This window comes from Phodopus roborovskii, unplaced genomic scaffold (genome assembly GCF_943737965.1).
Source record: "Phodopus roborovskii unplaced genomic scaffold, PHOROB, whole genome shotgun sequence".
In the NCBI taxonomy this organism is placed as follows: domain Eukaryota; kingdom Metazoa; phylum Chordata; class Mammalia; order Rodentia; family Cricetidae; genus Phodopus; species Phodopus roborovskii.
Window position 1 is genome coordinate 20186701 of NW_026125391.1, and position 20811 is coordinate 20207511.

Here is a 20811-nt window from a genome sequence, read left to right on the forward strand (position 1 = left end):
AACTTTGAAGCTAGCCTGGAATACAAGAGACTCTGTCTCAAAAAGAATAGAAACAACATTCATAAAATGGAGCCTAGGAAAGGAAAAACACACACACACACACACACACACACACACACACACACACACACACACACACACACACACACATTCTCTCTCTCTTTCTCTCTCTCTCCTTAAAATGGAGCCTAAATACCTAAGTATGATGTTTATTTAAATATGTGGTAATTATTCAACTCAATAGCTATGAAAAAAATTAAGGGGTGAGTTTACAGGCAAACAGAAAGTCTTATTTTTCATAGCAAAGGGGATAAATGTAACTGGCCCCCATAATCTCATAGGGAGTGGCACTATTAGGAGGCATGGCCTTGTTGGAGGAAGTGTGTCACCATGGTCTTTCAGGTTTCCTATGCTCAGGATATAGCCCAGTGTCTCAGACACCTTTCTGTTGCCTGCAAGACATAGGACTTTCAGCTAATTCTCCAGCACCATGTCTGCCGGCATGCTGTCATGCTCGCTGCCATGATGATAATGGACTGAACCTCTTAAACTCTAAGTGAGCCACCCCAATGAAATGTTTTCCTCTGTAAAAGTTGCCATGGTCATGTTGTCTCTTGACAGAATACAAACCCTAAGACATATATTTAGCAAGTACCATAGACTATATTAGCAAATAAATATTTCAGTGGAAATTTTCCTACCTGAGAACACATAACAGGTTGGATTTAAGATTAGAACTTTAATTCTAATTTTTTTGCACACCCTTGCACAGGCCTGTAACCCAGCTGCTCTGTCTTTGCACAGCCTTGCACAGGCTTGTTACCCAGCTGCTCTGTCTTTGCATACCCTTGCACAGATCTGGCAGCCAAGACTCATTTTCCTTCCTGCAGTAGAATGATGTATACTGCTAATGACAGAAAAGGAAAATGAAATACAGAGGATACGGTGTCCATGTGGGCTTAAATCGCTTTAAAACTTCAAACACAACCTCAGATTTAGACTTTTTAAAATGAAATTAATGGGTGAGGATACCTCAAGAGATTTATAAGTATTGAGATAAACATTTGAAGCACACAGAACATGTCACTATTGCAGGTTTCTCTAATGATCCTTTCTGCCTTTCTACTCCCAGGTTTTTCTCACTATGTCCCCAGCCCTTCAAGGTGGTTCTAAGACATTTCAGAGATAGGAATGGCCTTTCAGTGCCACTTAGAAAACAAAGTTTGAGAGAGTTGGGCAGAGCCTCCTCCACCTAAAACCCAACCCAAAATCTCCCTGAAAATAGTGCTTTATGTATTTTGGTAATTAGCCCCATTTATAAATACATTTATTATGTAATTGTAACAGACAGGCAAGATGGTTCAGTGGGTGAAGGTACTTGTGGACAACCCATGATCCGAGTTCAATCTCCAGAACCCATGTGACAGACAAGAACCAACTCCACAAAGTTGTGTATGAGTGTGTGCACACAGAACCCACAAAACTGTAATGAAAGTGTTTGTGTGTGAATGTGTATGCATGCAGCACCCACAAAACTGTAATGAAAGTGTTTGTGTGTTCACAGGAATGAAGCTGAGTTATGCATAATTAGTGAATGGAAATAAGAGGAAGAAGTATCCTTCAACTCCACCATCCTAAACTACTTTTTTGCACTGTTGCCTTTCATTCTGGCCTGGTCCTCCATTCTCCACCTCCCACAAGCAAACATTCCTGAGAGTTGGAGAATGAATGTTAACATTCATTCCAGCACTCGGGAGGTAGAGGCAGGGCAGATGTATGGGATTTAAAGTTCAGTCTGCTCAACAGAGAACGTTCTAGGCTTGCCAGGACTATATAGTGAGATCCAGCCTCAACCAAAAGTGAATGCAGGCTGGCAAGATGGCTCAGCAGGTAGAAGCGCCTTCTGCCAAGCCTGACAACCTGAGTTCGATCCCTGAGGTCCATGTGGGGAAGGAGGAAAGCAAAGATGAAAAGCTGTTCTCGGACCATGCTGTGGCACGAGAGTACATGCACACACAACAAACACGCCAATAAATAGAGAAAAACATTTAAAAAGTGTCCCCCTACAAAAAATCTTCAGTTGCATTCTTTGTAAGAACTTGGCTCCTTAAGGGCGCTGGGAACCCAGAGAGTGTAGACACAGAAAACCCATTTTACCATTTTAAACCCACATAACTCCACTGTGTTTTATGACACATGGTAACTCCTTTGTTTATACAGTCAAATGACTCCTTGGATTTGGCCTGTGGGACTCTCCATGACTTTGTTTCGGGCTTGCCAGCTTCACTTTCAGTAGCACTTGCTTAACTTTGAACCCCAAACTTCAAACACCCCAATTCTTTGAAGATGGTGCAGACTTCCTCTCTGTTGGTAATACCCATCTCTTTGTTCATCTTCTGAATTCTGTTATTTGTCAAAATCTGACTGTGACCTCTGCTACAAAGCCAGCAACCCCAAGGAGAAACAACCTCCCTGTGGAGCTTCTTTATTAGCCCAAGGCAGAGTCTGCACTACTTCTGGACACAAGTGCTCAGCATAAATCTGATGCTAGCATCTCTCATGAACACAAGTAAACAACAACAACAACAAACTCTTTGTCCACATCAGTCAAAGGGTGGAGATAGCTGTGACCAAGCAGATTCCTGACAGCCTAAGCAGACACGGGAACATTTCTGCTTTCTTAAATGTTAACCACAGGAAGGAGAACTGTGAGTGTGAGGGAGGAGCACAGCCGTGCCAGGCTGCAGGGACCAGGCTGGATACAGGTTTCCAGACAATGATGATGGACATAAAAGAATCCACAGGGACCAGTAAGTACTGAGCACTTGCTGTTATATGAGGCATGCTATACTCTCTGATGAGGCTTGCATGTATAACGGCCTATTCTACGATACAGATTCTTTGGGGGGGGGAAGAATCACTGAATTATTATTTTTTTAACTGTTTTACATTCTTTATGGTGGGATGAGGATGCATGCCTCCTCACAGCACCTGTGTGGAGGCTGGAGGACACAAGGGAGTCAGTGCTCTCCTTCTATCATGCCAGTTTGAAGGTTGCAAAGAAAGAAAGGAAAGGAGAGAGAGAGAGAGAGAGAGAGAGAGAGAGAGAGAAAGGGGGGAGAGAGAAAAAGCAGAAGAAAAAAAGGGAGAAGTTGTATTTAAAATCAGGTATCAGGCCTCAAAGTCTATGTGGTGTACTTACTATGAGTTTTGTAAGATAATAATGTAGATACATGTATACATAGTTATAATCATATACACATATAGAAACAACACATTTGAATTCAGGGGATTAATCCACATCAGATTGATGCATTAAATTAAGCGAAACTGTACCTTTTGGGAGGAGGGCTCGAGACAGGGTCTGTATAGTCCAGGCTGGCCTCAAACTTATATAGTTGAGGAAGACCTTGAACTCCTGATCTTCCTACCTCCACCTCCCAAGTGTTAGGATTACAAAAGTGTGCTACCACATCCAGTGATACTGTATCCTGACAACAAATGGACTATTTTTAAAACCAATGAAAACTGTATTTCAATCAGTTAATAATCAGACCCTTTTATGAGGGGCTGCTACAGTGCTTAGCTAGGAGACAAAGAGTCTAAAACATGGTTCATTATCTCTGGGAGCTTACAAGAGGAATCTAATATGATGATGATATGGTTTGGAAACATACAAATCTATACAGTCTAAGGGACTGCTTGTTTGGTGACAGATTTAGCCAGTGCTTAGGTGCCACTGGCAACAGTGCATGAACCACAAGAGCAGACTTTACTCTTGCAAGGTCAATGTTATGAACTTGGAAAGCACTGTCCATTCTAATCACCACCTTGCCTGTCATCTGGTTAATTTTAGAGACTCAGTTCTTCACAGGAGGGAAAACTTACGATTACTGCTATGTGTGTACATTCTATGACTACAACATTCACACACACACACACACACACGTCTATGTCATGTACGTGCATATATCAGGTATTTGGTGGCTTATGAAGTCAATTCCCAAATGTCTGGACAAAATCAATGCTGCCTGACATGATATGAAGAACATGTGGGAATTAAAAATCTCTATATCCCTCCATCTGACAAAGTCAAGTACATGTATTCAGTGATAGCTTTGTTTTTCTTTCTTATGGTTTTTTTTTTCCCTATGTTAGCAGTAAATTTTTTGGGGGACAGGGTCTCACTATTTAGCCTTGGCTGGCCTGGAACTTGCTGTGTAGACCAGGCTGACCGCAAATCCATGGCCGTCCTCCAGTTTTGGTTTCCCAGATACTGGAGTACAGCTGTGAGTCTTTACACTTGGTAAGTCAACACTTAGTAGTTGACTTAATTTTTCTGAGGTTCTTGGATTGAGCTTGGGCATTTGTACACGCCAGGCATAAAATGTGTCATTGGCTATCTTCCAGCTCCTCACATTTTGACTAAGAAGTGGGAAAAACTCAGGAAATTATTTCAGCGATACATTTAAAATTTTAATGGTATCAAAAGATTACCTTTCCAACAAAAGATTACCACTCCAGCATAAAAATGTAAGAAATTCTCTAGTTTTAATATTTGAACTATGTGAATTAATTACTTAATTGTGTACGTGGGCATGAGTGTGCTGGAGACAGTGTGGAGGCCACAGGACAACCACGTGGGCTCTGGGGACCCGTCTCCAGTTGTCAGGGTTGGCAGCCTGTGCCCTCACTCTCTGCACTATTCACTAGTGCTGCTTATTTAAGAATTTCAAAGATAGTGTTGTGATGTTGAGCCCAGGCTGGCCTTAAATTTGCAGTCCCCTTGCCTTAGCCTCCCTAATGATGGGATCCTCTGAAATCGCTGTACATTTTATACCTATAGAATATCTCTATTTGGAGCAGCTACATATGTCAAATGCTACCTGGGGCTACTTTCTGGCCCACTGTGCAATGCAAGTACAATACATTTAGAGCTAAGGCTGTCACACTGGAGAAAGAATAGATGCTCTGTTCCCACCATATCTTACCCCATAAAGAAAGGATGCTAAGAGGAGCAGTATGTATGCAAGAGATTCCTTTGTGATTACACTTAATTGGGGTATATGTTATATTTAATGCTAAGTATTTGGAGGACAGAATTATTAAAAACAAAAACAAAAAACAAACAAACAAACAAAAAAGCCAAAAGCCATCTTTGTGAAGGTCCCCATAAGAAAGGATGAGAAAGAAGTTGGGGAGGCAAAGGTCATTATAGCTGCCAAGGACTGACCCTTTCATACCAGACTAAACACAGCACACATCTAGGCGAGGTGGTTTCATAAGCCCTTGGCCCCCACAATGTACTTTTAGGTAGTTGGAGTTTGGGAACAGGGTTCCCTATGGATAAAACTGGATCAATGATTTCCAACACATGACTTTGCAGTATCCTGGTGAAGATGTTAGTAAGCAGGCCTTTAAAGACACATCTGCAGATACAGACATGGAGTTTGGATGAGATACAGAAGGGCAAAAATCTAGGACATCTTATTTGGAAGCATCAGATTTAATTCTTTTTATAATCTCTGGACCCCAGTTAATACAATTGTAAATGAAAAACATACAACATAGAGGTTCCTTACAGCTAGAATGACCTATACTTTATTGAACAAACCTGGATACTCTCTCAAGAATATAAGGGGACAATATTCTTAACTATGTCGTGATGAGAGGCAAAAGCTGGGATTTTTTTTTTTTTTTTTGGAGACAGGATCTCATGTAGCCCAGACTGGTTTAGAATTCTAGTAGCTGAGTATAGTCTTGAACTCCTGATCTTCTGTCTCTATCTTTCCAGTGCTGGGATTATAGGTATGCCTGACTAAACCAGGATGTGGTCCCCATAACCCAGTATAATCCTATTCTACTGGATGCGGAGAGGACTCTGATTATCTCTGTGTGGCCATAGGGACTTTGTGGGCTAATATACACCAATCTGGGTAAGGTAGCTTCAACCCCCGTCCCACAAAATACTTTGAATCGGCTTGAATTTGGGAACAGAACTCCTAATGGATAGAGCTGGACTTTGACAGCCCAAACACATTTACTGAAGGCAACAAACCATGGACAAGCTAAACCAACAGAGGAAAGGCCTGGCCTTCTTGTACTCAGAATCTCCTTAGACAGGCCTAATCAATTATGAGAGGCTCATTTTAGCCAGTTGCAGGCTCACTATCCTGTATTCCCTGGTGAAAATCTGTTTCAGTCTGTGGCCTGGAACTCATGTACTGCACTTTTCAAGGCCTCTTATATAAACATATCAAATTATTTTTTAGTTGGGATGTTCTTCTTTAATTCACTTTGTGAATCATGATTAAAATAGAACAACTGTACGTGGATCTATAACCAAATACAAACATGGCCTAGAGACATGTATGAAGTCAAAGCCTGAGGGAAGAATTCTTACATGAACTGGTAGTGGGTGGATTGAGAACATGGACTCAAATATCCACCAACAGATGAGCCAGCTTAGCTATCTCTACAGGACAGAACAGGATGAACCATTACTGAAAACGATGACATTTTAAGAGAAAATAATAAAACAGCAAAGTTCAAGGTATTCAAAACATAGAGAGTATCTGAGTAGAGTCCAGTCTTCTCTGGATGGACAAATAGAACAAATTTAATGGTAAAATTGCAAGCCCACAGGGTCGGTCAGTCTCACACACCGAGCTGTGGGGAGTGTGCAGTAGAGTTGCCCCAAACTCTCACCTGTAATGTTGTAGGGTAGAATGTGAGTCATACCTGGCTGCTTGCCTTCTGCAGGTCTGTCCAGGCACTTGGTCAGCAGGAAGAGAATATCAATATATACAGCTCTCGTCACCAAGCATGGATTTTGCCTACAAAAGTAAAGAGTAGATGGTAAAGTGCCTGGGCTGTAGGAAAGAGATAAACAAGTGTTTTCTACTAGGCATGTCACCAGGTTTAGGCAGCTATATTACACTAACAATAATGGACTAGTGTGGGTAGGAAGAAAATTGTCAATTTGTAACAAGACGAATCCACAAGCCTGTGGCAGAGGCTAAGTCTATGTCTCAGTCACTGTTCTATTGCTGTGAAGAGACAAGAGTGGTCAAGGTTAACTCTTTTAAAGGAACACACTCAGACAGGGGCAGTATATGAGACCTTTATATCTTGATCAACAGAGAGGGGGGGGGGAGAGGGAGAAGAGAGGGGAGAGAAGAGGCAGAGACAGACACTGGGCCCTTATGGCCTTCTACTCCAAGGCCAGAGTGCTAATCCTTCTCAAGCAGTGCCACTCCCTGATGAGTAATCATTCAAACATAAGACCCAAGGGAGCCCGGCGTTGGTGGGGCATGCTTTTGATCCCAGCACTTGGAAGGCAGAGGCAGGCAGATCTTTGTGAGTTCAAGGCCAGCCTGGTCTATAGAGTGAGTTCCAGGACAGGCACCAAAGCTCCAGGTAAACTAAGATTTCAACTTCTATCCTGCTGAGTTGAAAACAGAGAGGAGGTATTCTCCTTTTACCTAGAGAAAAGGGGGGTCACTGGTTATATAAAATTCAGGGATTTAACTTTTAGGTGAAGTGAACCGAACTCACATATGAAAAATAACAGCTATTGAACAACACACAGATTAGCACATACTGGGGCTGGTGTCCTCCTGACACACAACGTTTACTTTCTTCTTTCAGTGACTGGCTCACTTTAACCTGGGACCCATATGGCAGGAAGAGCAGGAGAAAACTCAGACTCCCTTCTGAGGACAGTGCTTGAGGAGCCCTGGCTCTGAATCCTGGTTCAGACTGACCATGGATAGGCAAGTGTTTGGCACATGTGGTAAAATCAGTAGGCACAGTGGGGTCTGAAAGCTGGCTTTGTCACTGGTTATCTCAGGGATGGTGACACGGCACTGGTCACACTGTCTCCCTGTGAGTCACTGGAATGTCAAGGGGTCAGAATGAACTGGAAATGGCATGCAGGGTGTGGTAGGTACAGACATCTTTTGTACTTGTACGGTTAACCAATTCCCTATAGTTTGTTTCCACCTTCATCCTGAACTGGCCACCTCCTAAAACTGGCATGTGCTAACATGAAAAGAGCCCCATCACCTTGTGTGGAACTCTACACCTGTAATACACATGTGTGGCATGAGGAGGCCAGAGGCCGATGTCTTTCTGAACCACTCCTATACTTCCATTTTCAATCTGTTAAGTATTGTGTGGGGTGTGGGAGAGATCAGAGCTAACTCTCTCCTTCCATGTGGGTTTGAGACATCAAACTCAGGCCATCGGACTTGGCAGCAACTGCCTTTACCCACTCAGCCAGCCATCTCTACTGACCCCTTAGGATCATTTAATTTTTTTTTTTTTTAAATTTAATGTGTGTGTGTGTGTGTGTGTGTGTGTGTTGTACACTTGGAGGTTAGAGGATAACTCTAGTGCTGATTCTCTCCTTTTCCCTCTGTGGGCTCTGGGGACTGGATTCTAGTCACCAGGCTTGTGCCCCCCCTCTGGGCTCTCCACCGTGTTTTGAGACTAGATACTCCCCAAACCCGGGCAAGATCAGCTGACCAGCAAGCTGGGGGGATCCTCCCGTCTCTTTTTCCACAGCACTGAGATTATAGGCATGCACTGCCATGCCTGGACTGTACTCGAGTTCTGGGGTCTGAAGGCAGACCCTCACGTCTGTGAGGCAAGCACTCTGCCGACTACTGAACTTCCACCCCAGCCCTTCGTTTTTTTCCCCCCAACCCTGCCCATCGTTTGCCTTTGTTTTCCTCAACCAGAATTCTTTGTTCTATTTTTCCCTCCACAATTGTGTTTAACAGCCAGGGTCTAACCTGTCAAAAGACTGTTCAGGGAAGAAAGTCAGAAGACTACTCTCAGGAGGGCAGCTCTGGGACAGAAAAAAGAAATCAATGAACCAGATGTCTAGCACAGGGATGAGGAAACGGCCCCAGTAACTTTGCCCTTAGGGCTGAGCACAAGAGACAAGAAGGATGGCAGTAGCCTCTGCAGGGACAACAAAGAGACCCTGGAATAAGACCCAAGGAAGGAAGAGGAGAGACATACTAGAGTGCACTGCAGAAATGGCAAGGGCTTGTAAGAACGTCAGCCCACTGGTGTTGTTTTATTCCATCTCCTCTTTTTGGGCAGTACTGGGGATTGAACTTAGGACCTCAAGCACGAGAGTCAAGTGTGCCACCACTGAGCTGCCATCTTAGTCATCATAGACGCATTTGGGCAGGGTATCATGGGAAGAATTCAGACGGACAAAGTTGACAGGAAGGTATTCTGAGACATGACTACAAATGTCAAAGGGATTTGCTTGGATTACAAAGAACCTGGCACGTGCAGGGAAAGCAGGGGAGTGGCTTCCCATGGGCAGTTGAGGTTCTTCCAATGGGTGCTCCGTAATGTCCTGGGTTACTGCCAGCTATGGTGTTGCATAGTCACACCCTCTTGCCTCTTGCCAGTGTTTTCTGGACACAACCATAAAGACAAATGTGGTAAACTGCTTTGCTCAAACTCAGTGAGTAATAGGCTCTTACAATGAAAGTTTTAGCTAAGTTATGCCTTTTTGTCATCATCACCATCATTATTGATGGGGTTTCATATAGTCCAGGCTGGTCTTGAACTTCCTATGTACCAGAGGGATGACCTTGAACTCTGATCCTCCTGTTTCCACCTCTCAAATGTTGAGATCATAGACCTGTGCCACTGTAACACTTCCTCCTCCTCTTCCTCCCCTTCTGGCCTTGGAACATGCTATGCAGCCCAGGCTGGCCTAGAACTTGCAGTGCTCCTTCTACCTGAGCTTCCCAGTGCTGCATGTTGTAACATCCTTTTAAACATTCCTAAACAAACAGAACCCCCTGCATGTTCCCTAGGCAGACACAAGCTGCCTACTGTGCTGGCTTCCTGCAGAGATAGAGTGTCCTAGCTACTCCAGGACTGTGAGGATCTGTGGCCAGCTTTTTGCAATCAAAATTATGAAGGCTCTTTCACATGCTGCCACTTTAGAATCCAGGAACAGAGAGACTCAGGGTCAGGACAGAGTCCATGCTGGCTCTGAGGAAGTCAGACAGTGAGTGAGTCTGGCCTGCAGCCCACCATTGAGGGCTCCGCCCGCCAAGACAGGCCCATGTAGAGTGAAAGTTGGGCTTTCTCTGTCAACCTTCTCAGTCAGAAAAAATCCCTTTTTTCTCTTTCTTTCTCACTTGCTCTGACCTGGAGACAACACATGTGAATCCAGGGTGAGCTAGAGGTTTGTTCTTGGTCTGTCAAGCCTCTTTGATGATGGGAATAAAGCCCCAAGAGACAAAAGCCAGCTGGACAGGAAACAAGCCACAGGGTTTTGGGGGGCTTGGGGATTTTTCTTTTTTACCTCCAAATGGAAAAATTCTGGCATGGGCATAGTCTAATGAAGATTTATAGTGTTTGAAAAAAGTCAGACTGGCCAGGCAGTCTAAAAAATGGGCTCAAAAACCAGCAGAGCTGTAGTATTAGAAGCAGAAGGAGTCAAGCTCGAGGACTAAGTTTATATATACTAAATGCAATGAAGGGTTCTTTTGAAAACCTTGTTTTTCTTCCAGTACTCTTTAAAAAAAAAAAAAAAATCATTTGTCTCCTGACAAACACCCACCCGAGAACCTGAAGAGTATGTCTTTGCCTTGGGAAGTTTCTGAACTCCATTAAACCTTCTGCCCTCTGTCCTGGAAACTGGCGGTTGGGAAGAGAAGGCAGGACATGTCCACAATAGCTCTAGTGTCTAAAGGATGGCAGGAGCTCTTGGGAAGCCTGTGATAAATTATTTACCTCTCTTGGCCCTTCCGGAATCCCAGAGGCTGCTGATCCGTTTTAACTGAGGCCTATTCATTCAGAAAACATTTATTCAGAAGTTACATGGAGCCAGGAATAGTGCCAGGGTCTGGAAAGATGAAGATGACACAGACACTGCCCTCAAGGAACTTAGAGTCCTGAATAGGGGTTTTCAAATTGCAGAGTATGTACAGTCCACTTCATCAGTTACGAAGTAAACGAGTGGACTGTGGCCAGTGAAAGAGACAGGGTGGAGATAGGAAAGATGCAAGGAGAGGAAGAGGAAAACAAACTCCAAGGGCATCACAGTGGTTTCAGCACCTCACAGGGTCTCCATAAGGTTCCTGCCCAGAATGATTAATCTTACATATCTTTTCTTTCCTTCTTCTGAGACATGGTTTCTCTGTGTAGTCCTGGCTGTCTTGGAACTCGCTCTGCAGACAAGGCAGGCCTCAAACTTACAGAGATCCACCTGCCTCTGTCTCCAAGTGCTGGGACTAAAAGTGTGTGCCACAACTCCCAACTAATCTTATGTATCTTTAAGTGAGATACAATTAATGAAATACAACAATTTTAAGTAAATTACTGAATTTTTCCTAATGTTCAAACATACACCTTCCATTGCACTGAAAGGATGGCATCAGAAAGATTATGGATATGTTGAAAGCTAACATTCCTGAAATCGAATCTGCTAAGTTTTAAGGAAACTCAATTCCATTCCCCACCCCTGAGTGTATTTTTGAGATAGGGTCTTGGTATATAACTCTGCCTGGCTTGAACTGGCTACTGCCCTCCTGCTTCTGCCTCCCAGAATCAGTTGCAGGTTTTTGAGGTGGAGGCACAAATTATTCACATCTTAATTAACTATTAGTCATAATTTCAAACCAACTTAGATTTCACAAGTCAGTGTGTATCTAGTGTATGTGAGCGTGTACATGTACACAGATGCATATGCATCCACTGGCCACATGTAAAAAGTGTGTCTATCTGTGTGTACACATGTACATAGATGCACATATATCCATTGTCCACACATAGACTTTTTGTTTGTTTGCTTTTGGTGTTGTGTTTTTGGCTATTTAAAGCATTTGAAATCTACTGGTTTAGTGGAAGAAACATAACTCTTCATACTAGAGTGTGATAACGCCACTAAAGGAGATAGACCTGTCTGCCTGGTGAGGTGTCTGGGCAGTGGATCATGGCAACGACTTGGGTATCTGCTTTAAAGAACTTAGTGTTTGGGGGGGGGGCAGAAGAAAGTGGCTCATGATGGATGAACAGGGGTCCCAGAGCAAGAGCTCCGAAGCCCTAAAGGGCTCAAGATCCTGAGGGTTCCCCCAGCTCAAACCATACCAGAGGGCTGTGAACTCAGAAGGTTCCCTCAAAGAGACAATCCACTTTGGATATATACAGCAAACTCTTCCCGAAGGACCCACAGTTGTGTTCAGAGGGTTGGAACAACTGTCCTGCTTCGTGCTCCTGGCGGTATTAAGGTTTCTAAGTCAGGAAATCTGGTCTGGACTTCACAGAGTCTGGGTCTGGTCACTTCAGTTCTCAAAGACCTACTCCCCAAACCCTGGGTGGATCAAGGCTAACCTCTCTTGAGCACTACAGGGGCAGCCTGCAGAGGGAGAGGGGAGGAGCAAAACAGAAAGCAATGCAAAGGAATGCCATGAAGGAGGGGCTGGGGCAAGGAGGACTTGGGCTTGTTAAAGAAAATAGGAGGAGTCACCAGTTGTCAAACGGACCCAGTTGACAGGTCCCAATGCCAGGATCTTTAGTCTCAGCTAGGGCTCATCTGTGTCTGGGTTCTTCATTGTGGCTCCAAAGGCCACAAGGAGGAGAAAAAGCTTCTAACTGAAGCCAGCAGTGAGCAGAGGTGGCACTGGCCCACACAGGGGCAACGGGTGGCCAGGGAAGAGGGACAAGGGCTACCAGATCAGGGAAGAAGAGGCAAGGTGAACAGGGCAGGTGTCAGAGAAAGGAGAGGGGTCCAGAGAATGGTAGAGAAGACACCATCAACGTCTGCACACTGTTCTGACTGGGCTCTCTGCCCTTGCCTGCTGTATTGGGTCATTGATTTGAAATGCTCCTCCAAGCCTGTCCTCTAGGTCAGTTCCTGAACAGCCTCTGAGGAGCTGGGGGGCTGGCTTGATCAGGGCATTCTAGTGACACAGTCCTAGTCCTTGCATTTGCAATCCCAGCAGCTCAGCACAGTTGCTCGGAGGCTGTCCACAGAGCTAGCTTTTGTCTACAGAGCCCCTGTGGCTAGGACTTAGGAGGTCTTCCTTTGATGCAGGCCACATTAAGCCATGGAAATGTGGAAGTGTAAATTAAATAAAGAGGAGCTCCCTTTCCCATTCTGATTTCCATTTTTACCACAGCCTGGCCAACTAATCAGCATATGGCATTCTTGGAGAAACAAATGGAGATTTGTTTAAGCAATGATGCCAAATGGTCATGAATTGCAGAATATGTAATTTTAAACAAGCTATTTCCCTCCATCATACCAGCTAGGATCCAGATCTGCAGGCTGGCCAGCTGGCAGCAACACAGGGGTTGGCAGACTCCTTGAGATTACCTTGCCTTCATGGGGGGGGGGGTGCTAATGGGCTGAGAGACTATGGCAGACTAAAACCAGTGCTCCCCCCCCCCCCAAGAAACTCTTGGGCTCTGAAAGTGAAGGCTCCTCCCAGCACCCTGCTCTGGTGTGGACCAGCTTCCAGGGAATTTGCAGTAGGCCTATAAGTTGGACACGTCTGGAAAAGGAACAAAGTTCTCAGCCATGTGTTCCCCCTCCATGTGCTACCTCTCTATGGGCTCCTTCTGGGGAAGAAGCTTTGCTCCTGAGAGAGGGGGTCCATGAGGCCTTCACCAGGATCCTGGGGAGGGAGACCATGCAGTCTCTGGAAAACACTGGGGTCCCCTCCCAGGGCCGCTCTGCTTCCCCTCTACCACCATTGCAGGGAAACCCTGCAACCTTAGACCATGACTTCCTTCCCCTGCTGCCCAAGTGAAGGCTCACCTGGCCTTTTGGCGGGCCCTCAGGGACCCCTGCACTCCCAGATCTTTCTGTTAGGCATCTTTTTCTTATTAATGCACTACTATTCAAGCTGTGTGCAGACAGCGATGAAAAAAGAGACCTTGTGTGGGGTTTGGGATTAGTTCAAAGCCTGGGAAAGTGTTTCAGAGTGTGCATTTTGTTCCTTTTTATGAGACATGCATGTTTCCTTCCCTCTGTGACTTGTTTAAAAGTAAAGTTTAATATGCTGCCAGAGAAATGGCTGGTTAATAACTTAATAAGCTATGAGCTGGGAATTATGGGAGAAAAGTAGTATCTAAGAAAACCTTTTTTGTCGTTTGGGCTTGGAGGCTATGTAGCATTGATTGTGTTATGGAATGCTAACAGATTCTCTTTTATTCTTCCAACTAATTTTCAGGAGCATGACAAGGATAAATAAGCAGGGAGAATGGGAACTCCTGGATGCTGAGAGCAAGTCTGGACATAGTAAGGGGAGAATTTCTCTGAGCATGCCTGACAAACTATGAACTTGGCAAGGCATATGCGTGGACCTCAGTTCCAGCAATACAAGCAACAGAATAACAATATACTATATTTTATAAAAGGGTTACCTTTAAAAATATTCTTATCTAATTTAGTCTCCTTACTAAGAAACACAGACATTATTTTTCCATTTTTCAGAATCAACAACACCGTTCATTGAGCTTAAGTGACCTCCCCGAGAACAGGGCAAGGCTGAGAAAAGCCAAGGTTTTCCAGACAAACACATTGTATTTATGTATCCCAAACAACTCCTGAAGAGATAATGTGCCAAGCATATAAAGAGCATGCTGGTATGTACCCACACACGCTGGTGTGGGTTTCTTCCCAGCATGGCTGACAACGCCAACACAGCCCAAGCTACCTGATCATAGGCATCTCCTTCACATGCCTGGCTCTCTCATGCTGCGGCCATGACTACCAGATCTTATCCAGCCTCCTCCATTTTCTACCCCAACTTCCTTTTTCCTTCCTTCCTTCCTTTCTTCCTTCCTTCTTTCCTTCCTTCCTTCCTTCCTTCCTTCCTTCCTTCCTTCCTTCCTGTTTTGGAGACAGAGTCTCACTGTGTAGTTCTGGCTGGCCTGGAAATTGCTGTACAGATCAACCTGGCCTCAAATCCACAGACATCTGTCTGTCTCTGCCTCTCAAGGCCTCAGGTTTATATTCCATCTTTCAAGCATCCAACTTTGAAGACAGAAATGGAGCCTCTGGATGGTATAGGCCACACCTGTGGGTCTCAGGGACGTATGGCAGCCCCCTCCCCACCAAGTCTTCCTGATAAACTAGTGCCTTAAGAAGCAGGCCCTCCCCAGAACACAGGGCTGTGGGCAGGTAAGGGCTCTTTAGGCTCAGATAGGACTAGGTCTCCGAGCCTGCGCGGGAAGGTGTTTCCAGAGACTTGCAGACCATTGTAATCAGGCCTGGGCACAACAGGCAGTGAGGCTGTGGAAGGCCTCTTCCAGGCTGCTCCCTCAGTCAGCACACAGAGACCAGCCCCTTCCCTACAAGCCTTCCTGTAAGAGGGCAAATGTACCAAGGTTTCATCAGCTCAATACTGGGGCAGGGAGGGGCCATGAAGCCTGTGGTCAGAGCTGACGGACTCTAGGGGTACTACCTCTAAAAGGTCAGTGCTCTAGAACAGTTGGGTGACCAGGAGAATTAACTTCCTTACACAGCAGAATTTATACTCTGCTTGGTAGAGAAGAAGCAGCAGCCTGCGGCAGGGGACCTTCTCAGAAGGCGAAGTCTAAGGGTTGAGTCTTACATAGGGAAGACAGCTTCTGCAAGGATGATCAGGCAGCGGCAGCAGCCAGGGCAGGAAGAAAACAGAACTTGTTACATTCACCCCTAACCGGAGCCATATTCTGGGGCCCACACATGTCTGTTAGGAAGGCTGCCCACCTTCTCGTTACCTCCTCTGGAGTTCTCTTTTGATTAGATCACTGTTTTGCAACAGGGAGTTGGGGTATCTCATAGTCCCTTCTAGGCTTCCAATGGGAGGGAAGCCATGCAGGTGGTCTCCTGGCCCCACCCCAGCCTGAGTTATGTTTACCATCTCTACTAAGCTAGCTTCAGCATCTTTGAGTTTCTACAAAGGCTTCTTTTTGAGGGAGGAATCTCACCAGATGAGACAGTCTACATTCCCTTTCCTAGTATAAACTCCATGATTTCCTGGCCCTCTTAACAAAAGCATGAAGATAAAAGCCACGCCATTCCCATTTCTAGTGACCCAGGTGACTGGCAGATTGCTGCTGGGGAGCTTGTGGTGTTTTGGATTTCAAGTGAGGCCTATCACCAGTGTCTGCCTGGGACCAGCGGCTGTATCTTAAAGTGCAAATTCCTTTGGTCACCCTTAAGGACTACCGCGCCTGTTCTTGTCCAGCCTTGCACAGCTCCGCCTTTGGTTCTGTCTCCTGCTACTCATGAGACATGCTGCTGCAGGGGCAGTGTCTTGGCACGTTCTTTTCCTATTACCTCTGCTGTTTGCAAATCACACACCTGCTCTAACACTACTCTCAGACATCTGCCTCTCCTAGAGAGCCTTCCCTAACTGTACAAACCCACCTTTTCTTCTGGACTTTAGTATTTACTGTCTCCATTGCTATTTGAGGTCCACTATTGGTTGTTTCATATGGACACGGGACTGTGTTAGAACTAGACCACAATCACTGAGGCCTACTGAGGCTTTACCCCATCTGCCTCAAGTGCTCACCACAGTGCTGAGCTCTGTACTGAGACCCCTTGGTACATGGGCAGCAGGCGTTCTTAATTTACTTGATAAAGGCTACTCTGTATCCATACAACCCCTTGCATTCTCCAATCAAAGACAATTAGGTATCCAACAATTAAAAGTCACCCAGCCTGTTCAGAAGTCTCTTTCCTCCTTGAATGCTTTCTTGACCCCTGTATCCCCACAAGCTAACATTTCTCCTGTCTCAGCTCTATTGTGATTCATTTCAGCCCTTAGTAAATTCCTACTTGCTTATGTTTAATCTGTTCTTGTCTTGGTCAGCCTTCTTCTTTTTTTAGAGTTTTTTTTTTTTTTTTTTTTCCCATTTTATGTGTCCAGGTCCTCTGCCTATATATGTGTCTGCAACAAGTAAGTGTGCCTGGTGCCTAAAGAGGTCAAAAGAGGGCATCAGATCCCTTGTGACTGGTGTTACAGATAGCTGTTAGCTGCCAGGTAGGCACTAGAAACAAAATCCAGGTCCTCTGCAAGAATAGCAAGTGGGCCTAAACTCAGTGAGCCATCTCTCTAACATCCCTATATGGTTTTTGATACAGGGACAACGTCTTCTACCTTATGTTTATACTTTGGCTTTTGAGATAGAGTCTCACTATGCAGCCTAGGCTAACCTTGAACCTGCAGCAATCCTCCTGCCCCAGTCTCCTGAAGGCTGGAATTACAAGGCCACACTACTGTGCCCTAGTAATAGTGTTCATTTTATATTCTCTAGCATGCTGCTACATTGTTCTATACTGCCTGTAATTGGAACTAGCTTTAATTCACTAGAAATGGCTCAACGAGGTGGGGGTTTATCCAAAAGGCAGGACATGTTACAGGCTAAAGGGGGGGGGGGGAAGATATCCCACTGTACATAGTGAAAAGGCAAGTTAGACCATGACAGTACTGTCTACACCTTCCACTCCCTCAGGGCCAAGAGCTACAAGTGGAGGAAGATAGTTACTTCTGAGCCTTCGAGCCAACTAATACTAACTCCAGGTTGGGGTTGCTGATTCCTGTATTTAAAAAGCAAGAGGCACCAGCAGTTGTGGAGTGGATGCCTAGTGCACAAATGTGTAAAAGGACTACTATGCTGCGATTCCCCTGCCACATGAAGAGGCTCTGACCCTGGGTGATGCGCTTCAAGGCTCAGGTGAACACACTAATCACGTATGGCTGCTTTTACCCTGACTTGCTTGCAGAAGGCTAGCTTTCAGCAAAACCCTTCAAACTTCACCTCTCAAACAGCTTGTTCCTTCTTGCATTTGCAAAATAAGTATTTAATGAAGGAGATGTTTTGCACCTTATTCCACAGGTCTGGGCTGAACTGTAACTTCATGCTTCTGTCATGTTGGGAAACACAAACAGGATCACATCTCAAGGTATCAGGGCCTTAAGACATTGATGTCTGAAAGGGAAGAAGTTTGGATCTAAAACACACGACTCCATTCCTTTCACCAGGCTGAAGGAGTAAGAAAGCTCCTAACGACAGGCTCTCTCCCTACACTGCTTTCCTATCAACTCTGAGATTTTGTAGGGAGAGAGCCTATCATTAGAAATTTCAGAGTTTATAGGAAAGCAGTGGTCACAGTCTCCTTCATTCTCTCCTCTCTGCCCCTCAAATGCAGAAAGGAAGGACTTAGACAAAAGAAGGGAGAGGAGAGAGGAAAACAGAGAGGAAGGGAAGAAGGAAAGGAAAGGAAGGACACAAGGCAGAAAAGACATGGCCCCTACCACACACACAAAAGCAGAGACACTGCTGGCTGTGCCTGCACACTTGCTATGTGACTAACCAGCCTTGTTGAGACTTGTGTCCCTTCAAGTCTTGGCAGGGACCACAAATGATAGCCTTGCCATGCCCCATGATCATTGGGATACAACAAGCCCTCTAGGCTGGACTCCTGCCGGTGGCATGGCGGGGAGGTGGGGGGGGGAAGCAAGCTGCAGCATGGCTGAGGGCTGATGCCACACTGCTTCTCAGGTCACTGCAGCGGGCAGTGGTCCTGAGACTGAGGGAGGGCAGGGGAGAATGCAAAAGCAGGGCCCGACTCCAGCCCTAGTACTTCTGCCCTGGAAGTGTGGTCTCTCATGTGAACAAATGTGGTTAAAAAAGAAATGCTGTCTTCAGCTGTTGTAAAGCAAAATGGAATTCTGGAGCAGAATTCTGCAGCTGGCCACAGACCCCTGGGGGAGAACTGGGAACACCACACATGCACAAGCCCCAGCCTTGTCTCGATAGCACATTTTACTTACATGCCAAAACTCATAAGTCCTCAAGGGGCCCAGTGCTCAACTTAGTGGGGACCAGTTAAGAAGAGCACACAGCATGGGAGGAGCACTCCAGGGAAGCAGAAGTGGATCAATGTTCTGTAGTTCAGAGACTACAAGTTGGCTTGTGGTACCAACTACTGGAGTAGGTCCCTGGAGTAGCTCTCCAGCAAACAGGCTCTCCTGTCCCCAGTCCCCTCAGAAACACTGTTTTACTCAACAACTCACTCCCAAGGCTGCTTTCTTAATAACCCTGAGACCTAGTTTTGTACTCCAAGAGCCTGTTTTCCTCACCAGACTATCAGGCTGTCATTTTTCAAAACCATAAACATTCAACTGCATGCCAGCAAAGCACTGGTCCTTCCCCAGGCACTGAGACCACAGGGATGGCTGCCTGGATTGATGAGTATCACCTCCTCATCATGTCATGGAGCCACACAGCCCCTGAAGTTGAGAGAGAAGACAGGCCTGATGCCTTTGGTAGTCTTGGGTCAGCTCCTGCAACTCCAAGATTCTACCCAGCCCTTGAGAATGAGGCCATGAGGGCAAGAATATTTTAAACTGGGAATTATATAATTACAGTGGCTGGCATCTTAGTCTTTACTACTTAAGTGTGAATTACGTCCCAGGGCCAATGGTGGTCTCACCTGGACATGGCCAAGTGTTCAGGCTCCCAGGTCCCACCTCCAGCCAGTGAATGGGAATCTTCATTCTAACAAGTGATTTCTGTGCACACCTTCTTTCTGAGAAGCTTATTCTAGACAATGCTTATGTGCCCAAGTCCCCACCATAACAAACAGTGTCTGGACAGATGGAGGCAGTACGGCCTGGGAAAAAGCCTGACAAGGACTTGGATGCCGAGCCCTCAACAAACACTACTAGTTACCAATGGGTCAGCTGTGTGAATGGATGGAATCCCCTGACCTTGTGGGCTGCAGTTCTCCACGGGCAAGCTGCAGGGGCATGAAGCTGCACAAACTTCATGGGATTTTCTGCAACTGAAATTCCAAGCCCCAGAGTCTGCCTGTAAAGACTTTTGTTGACCTCCTTACACTGTAACTATGGTTTTAAGAAATAGTTGCAGTGTTTAATACAGTCTGGCATATGTCAAGCCCTGGGAAGGCCACCAAATGAAATGATCCAAGTACAGTCTGTTTGACTTCAGCCACAGCTTAAAAGATGAAAATGTGACACAAGCTTCTAGGACAACCAGAGAAGGGGATCAGGTTTAAACGGACTTGGGAGGGGCAAAGACATGGAATATCCAAATCAGTCTCTAAAGGGTAGGCATCGTCAGTGGTAGGCTTTAAAACCTTTCCAGGTGACTCGTGACTCTAGCATTCTAAATTGAGCATTAGGAACTATTGTTTGAGATGGAAACTTACTACCAGCCTAACTGGTATTTGGTAAGGGTCAAGACCAGGAGTCACAGACTCCTGCTGGGATCTAATGGGAGAAGCAGCCTGCCAAAGACATCCATGACAAATGCAAACCATGCTCTATTAAGAGATGACCAGAGCCAGAGTGGTAGGGTACCACTGTCATCCTATATCCTAGCAGTGGCACAACCGCAGCTAGAAAGTGGATGTGAGTCTGAGGACAGCCTAGACCAAAGAGCAAGACTGTCTCAAAGCAAAATTAAAACAATCACCCCCCCCACAAGAGGAAGGAGGGAGGGGGAAAGGGAAAAAGGAAGGGAGGGAGCCTGCCAGCAAGCACACATAGAGGGGAACAAAGCATATAGATTGCCAACAGGATCTGAACAAGTTGTTATTTTGGTACCTGGTGCCTCTGGCAAAGAGTGTTTAAAATGCCCAGGTCCCAGTGGTATCTTGGACAGCCCAGGAAAGGCTCCTTATTAAGCAGAAAAAAAAAAAAAAAAAAAAAAAAAAAAAGTTAAAGCTTGTCAGCCACCATGTTATAACAGTAAAAGTAAAAGCGAAACATATCTATCCTTGTTTTACTTATCTTTGAACTT

General features: G+C 45.4%; 1 protein-coding gene across 1 annotated transcript in view; it reads right to left on the reverse strand.

Annotated features, from left to right (window-relative positions):
* Nucleotides 1–20811, reverse strand: part of Thada (THADA armadillo repeat containing) — a 275181-nt gene that overhangs the window by 62185 nt on the left and 192185 nt on the right. The window contains exon 31 of the mRNA XM_051175184.1: nucleotides 6742–6836. Coding sequence (XP_051031141.1) covers nucleotides 6742–6836 — 95 coding nt within the window. The remainder of the gene's footprint in view (nucleotides 1–6741; nucleotides 6837–20811) is intronic.